Below are 5,875 nucleotides of genomic sequence, written 5' to 3'. Positions count from 1 at the left end.
GGAATAATGCCAGCTGCAAAACGCAAAGTTTTATTTTCTACTCGCGGAGAATCCCAAAATGTTTTTCAGTGAAATAGACAGAACTGGAAATCGCCCACATCTATCTTACGAGTTTCCTCAACTGTGCTCATAATAAACTCGTCTAAGAGGATTTCTGTTCTTCCTGTGGTTAACTATTACAAAAAAAGAGTGAAGACACTTGCATTGCATGTCTAACCGAGATAGCGAGCCCCCCTCGACGAAAAATACCATCCGCGATAATGAGTTAATAGAGAGGTTGGCAGTAAATCTCCACTGTGAACAATGGCATTAATCAGATTAGCGTGTACAATTAGCTGCTAGGGTAGACATCGAGCAGCGCATGGCGATTTTGACAAAAGTCTGCTAATTGAAAGGATTAACTTAATTTCATTAATTCTCAATACACAGATCGGCGCTTTTCACACCATTGTGCGCAGCAGCGCCCGTCCGCCCCCCTATCTGGTTTTGCTTTTGTCATCTACATTTTAAGCTGAAGCTTAAATGATCGATGACGTCAGTCGGGTATAAAACAGGAAAGTTGAGATGGATCACAAACATAAGAAAACCGTGAGAGGGACAGTAAAGTAATGCCAGAAAACTGAAAACGCGCTGAAAAAGATTGCTTTTCTCTATACTGCACTTTTTTGTTGGTTTAACTTTTTTTTCTCCCAGTGTCTTTATGTTGCGGTCCTAATAAGCATTTTTTTCCAAGTCTAAAGTTTTTCAGTGATGCCTGCTGGCATGTTCAGCATCGACAGTATTTTGGCTGGCAGACCCAGCTGTAAGGAGTCAGTTTTACTACATCGGAATGCGCCGGCCGTCTTTTCTAATCTGACCGACTCTCTTTACGCTACAGCAGACTACAGTGGGCTTTACCCCCACTCAGGACACCCAGCCTCCAACATGTCAGCTGTGAGTGGATCTAGACTTGGATATAACAATTATTACTATGGACAATTTCACGTGCAGGGCGCCGCTGGACCAGCGTGCTGCGGCACAATACCCCTCGGCGCACAGCAGTGCCCGTGCATCCCGGCAGGTACGATATCTCCCAAACACTTCTGTTTCTCTCTATGATTTATTCACATACATGTGATTGTGGCATTCGAAGTGCGTGAAATATTTTAAGCATGCATACTTTAACTAAGGCGAGTATATATGGGTGCTGATTAACTTAAGATGAGTTGCTCTCCTGATAGCTTTACGGCGTTTTATTGGTTGTAGTGTTAAAAAATTGAAAAGCTGCAGTAAAAGATTCCTGTACCTTTTCGGGATCATTTTGGTAAAGCGCATTTGTAACTGCTGTTTTTAGTTAAGCACTCAGCCACAGCTCTTCATGTAGAAAAGCCGACCGGTAAATGGAAACGGCAGCTTCCGAAAATGGGAGGACAGATGAATGAAAGTTTGTCTGTGTGCGTTTGGTTAATTACAACATTATAAATGTTTCTGGATTTTTATGTCAACTGTATTTGCAAAATAGATGGCAAGTCAATTCAGTTCAGGGTCACCAAGTTGACAATGGCTGGATGGACGGTTCGCCCTTTGTAGTAAAGGAACATGTTAGGAAAGTGGAGTGGAATCCTACAACTTACTGGCCTCCCCATATTGATTGGAGAAATAGGAGCGCCACTCAGTAAGTGTTTGGATTCATGCAGGCGCTATATTACACTGATATTAGGCCATCTGCTCATTTTAACATGAACTAAGAAAGGCCTGTGTAAGCAAACGACATTTATGAATATAAGACATATCTGTGTTATACCCGTGTGTGTGGGTGTGTGTGAGTGTTTGTGTGTGTGCTAGTAGTTTCCCAAGGATATTTGTTGCATCATGATACGCATTGTCAGGTAACTGAATTAAATGAATAAGTTGTTCGGGAGGTCTCGCGTGTACTCGATCTTTTTATGGTAGGGTCGAATTTTGTGCTGACGTACGCCGAAATGACTTTAATTCTTTTTGTACTTCTTGAAATCGTTGCAGTTACTTTAGATGCGTACCAAATTGCGTTTTTTTTCGTAAACGTCTTACCTTCGCGTTTTTACAGCTTTTTAAACAACGTGTATGTGTGGCGCTGCACTTGCTCATTTTATTTTTTTCAAACTAACACAGTTGCCTGCTCGTTTTCTGTTTGTAACGTGAGCGTTTTATTGTTTGTTTAAGGTTACGAAGGCCCTGGATCGGTTTTGCTGTCCCCGGTCCCTCATCAAATGATGTCGTATATGAATGTGGGGACCCTGTCAAGGACAGAATTACAGCTTCTGAACCAACTGCACTGCAGACGGAAGAGAAGACACCGCACCATCTTTACCGACGAACAGTTGGAGGCCTTGGAGAACCTGTTTCAAGAAACGAAATACCCCGATGTGGGAACAAGGGAGCAACTGGCTAGGAGAGTACATCTCAGAGAAGAAAAAGTTGAGGTAAGCAGAAAGAAGGCCACTGAATTTTATAACCCTAATGTTATGTGTTAAGTTTAGCTGTAGCTGTTAGTACTCGGGTGTTGTACCGTGTTAGCCTTTGTGAATGTACAGAAAAGCCAAGCAAAATGAAACTTTTTATTGGCTAACTAAAAAGATTACAATATGCAAGCTTTCGAGGCAACTCAGGCCCCTTCTTCAGGCGACATGTAAGCAAGATTAGATAAAGATTAGAGGATACCTAATGTGTCATTTTGATGACGTTGAAATTCGGCAGTAGAAAGGTTGCACGTTGATTTTTATTCTCAGAGTCTGACCCCGTTATTTCATGATGTTAACCTTTTTAGAGGCTCACTTTGAGACATCCCATGATGCTTTGGTACTCGACAGTTGCTCTCCGTTATACAGTATGCTGTACTTGAGAAGTCTGTCATTACATACTGACTGTGCGCTTACTAACGGGCCCTCTGTCTGCTTTGATTGTAGGTATGGTTTAAAAATCGTAGAGCCAAATGGAGACGTCAAAAGAGGTCATCTTCGGAAGAATCGGAAAACTCGCAGAAATGGAACAAGTCGAAAATATCGACTGAAAAAACGGAAGATGAAGGGAAGAGCGACGTGGACTCGGACAGCTGATAAATTCTTCTCCGGTCTTCCTTACAATTTAAAGGCTCCGGACTTTTTCGCGCATGGAGTCGAAAATCTTGCACAAACCCTAAAGTATTTTGTACATAGTGTATATAATGTGTGGAGTTGATGTAATAAAATGTGTTGCGATGATGTTGCACAAATATAGATATGAAAATATTATATATATATATTGATGTGATGGATACAGTATTTAAGTTAAAAGTGACTTAAGCCCGTAAGGTGTACAGTAAACCTTTCTCGTATTAAAACGCCTGGAAACGCAATGCTGATTTTTTTTTTTTAAATAGTGAAGTTTACTTTGGACAGAAGCTGGTTACATGGACATTTGGACAAAATGCAGAGACGTGGATTTGCCGAATGTAAGAATACATATTTATAACTGGTGCCGACTACGGATACACACTTGCAGTCAACGGGATGCTGCTGCTGAATTCTGAGTAAAAATGTGAGATGCAGAAGTTTACAGCAGTTGGCTGGGTTTTCAGTTAATATTTCATTATGAGTGGTGGCATGTTTGCAAGGCAAATTTCCATTATCAGAAATGCTTCATACTGAATAAAAATAACTTAAGTATCTTAAAATTTTCATTCTTGTCGTTCATTTAAATTTGTGACAGGATTTTCCAATTTGATATTTCCATGTAGCTTACGCAATTTTTAAGCAAAAACGTTAACGTCAAATGAAACAAGAGAACACTGCGTGAATTGTTTCACTGCGTCTAAAAAGAAAATGCCATGCAAGATAATAAATACTAATAATAATCACATCACTTCGTAAGTGTATTACTGGTCGTTGTATTTGAGAACTGAAATTCTACAGGACACACCTGTCATTTATCCTTACAGGGTTATTTAAGTTAAAATTATTTGTATTTGTTAGTAAAAAAAAAAAAAAACTTCGGTGTTTGTATAGAAGTTATCACGTAAGTTGATGCGCAGTCTTTTTATCTAAAGCCCACGGAAGTACGGTGGAGTGAATCACTCAGAACATATTTTATAGTACTTTACTTTATTTGCTTTTACTATTTATTTATTTTAATGCTATCTTTTCTGTGTCATCTTCATATTTTACACTATAAACTGTCAATATTCTCCGTTAGCGAGTGCGCTGTAATGTGGCGTCCAGTCAGCTTCTCTCAAAAACTGGATACATGCCTGAAGGAAAAGGGGGCTTTCTTTCTTTTCTTTGAAGGTTTTGGTGGAATGAGCTCAGGTATTGATGAACATATACCAAACCTCGCCACGGCTGAAAATATTTAATGGTATTTTCTTGTAATAAAATATAATTAGAATGTGTCACGTAATACGTTCAATACAACACGATTAAATACTTAATTCAATTTCTATTCGAAATCAGCGGCCAACAACAGCCTAACTAACCTAACAGTTATTGGCAATGAGCTGACATTTAAAAAACGGATATTATTTATACCGATCGCCTGCATTGAAAGCACGCAGCCAGACGATTATTTTAGGCACAAATGAAGGCGTTTCAAACGCATGTGCTGTTATTCTGGACTGGCCAGTTCTGCAGCTCTGTGATATGTTCAGGGTCGAGGGGGCACTCCACGTGTGTCATCGGGTGCACGACATTTCTCCATCACTCCCCCCCATATTTGAAGGAAAAAATGAAGGTTTTGTCTTTATAAAAAACTGATCGTTTGCTCTTGAAACAGCATAACATCAGGATGTATTATTTAAAGAACGTTAAGACCGCGATTACTAAAACTATTTTATTTGAAAGCTGTCTCCTGGTTAACAAAAAGATGCTATGCAGGGATGATCAGGCTGCTGGAGGGTTTAACATTCTTATTTCGAGGGCTTGAAAGATGATACTGATGCTTACTCGTATAAGAGCACCGCTGCTGCACCCGCACGGTCACCTGCTCTCTGCTCACTGCGCACTGCGCACCTGCTCGCTGAACGTGCGGGACACTCGGGAAACGACAGCTGATCTGCTCAGCCACACGTAACAGGCAGCGTTACTTCAGGGGAAAACGAAAGTTACTCGTTTCACTGGTATAACTGAGGAGGAGACTACACTGTGGTGTATAATGGAAGACATAACAGATGAATGAATGGCTTCATTAGGAAGATTAAATATGCAGAAAAAAATGATGACATGGGAGTATATTATCAAAATGTACAGTGAGTTTATCTCACGAACAGATGAAACTCTTCGTCAAAAGGGACTCCAAGCGACGGTAACACATACAATTGCGAAGAGATATTTTATATAGTACGAAGAAAAGGACTGTTTAAAAGGGAGAAACTGGCGCTTTCTGCTGAATGATGAAGCAAATTGGAAAGTTAAAAAGTCAGGTACCATAAAGTGGAATTTGTAACGAAGGCAGATGCGTAAGGTAAATATAGCTGATAGTCTTCATGGTGAAGACGATTTGGGATCATCCAGTGCGACTCGCAACAAATAAAAGTTCAAGATGACATTATCCAATTACACATCTCACACTGGTATAATTTCTAAAATTTCAAAAGGCTGTCTTGTGCTTCTCAGTCACTGACTGCAGGGTTTATTTCTGAATACCCGACACCTGCAGAATTTGACCGTTTTTCACTTGACTGTACGTTTGCGCGCAAGTTGCCGACAAGTTAAGGCTCTGCTTTTAACTACTTCTTGTGGCTGGCGAAAGTGACTGAAGTTTATTTTTTACCAGTTCAGAGTTCAAAGTTTTCATCTACAAATGAATCGCGTTTTGGTACTCGTGAGGGAGTGCAGGGATTGGCCGGAATGCATCGAAGACTCGGGTTACTTAACAGAAAAAGACA

At 40.2% G+C, this 5,875-nt stretch overlaps 1 protein-coding gene across 1 annotated transcript; it reads left to right on the top strand.

Moving 5' to 3' along the window:
• Positions 1–565: 565 nt before the first annotated feature.
• On the top strand, positions 566–3,657 carry gsc (goosecoid). Its single transcript, XM_039771007.1, has 3 exons — positions 566–1,060; positions 2,182–2,441; positions 2,925–3,657. The coding sequence occupies exons 1-3, from the start codon at positions 751–753 to the stop codon at positions 3,072–3,074; spliced, it is 720 nt and encodes a 239-aa protein (XP_039626941.1). The 5' UTR covers positions 566–750; the 3' UTR covers positions 3,075–3,657.
• The last annotated feature ends 2,218 nt before the right edge of the window (positions 3,658–5,875 follow it).

Source organism: Polypterus senegalus, chromosome 12 (genome assembly GCF_016835505.1).
Source record: "Polypterus senegalus isolate Bchr_013 chromosome 12, ASM1683550v1, whole genome shotgun sequence".
In the NCBI taxonomy this organism is placed as follows: domain Eukaryota; kingdom Metazoa; phylum Chordata; class Cladistia; order Polypteriformes; family Polypteridae; genus Polypterus; species Polypterus senegalus.
This window is presented reverse-complemented; position numbering and strand designations above follow the sequence as displayed.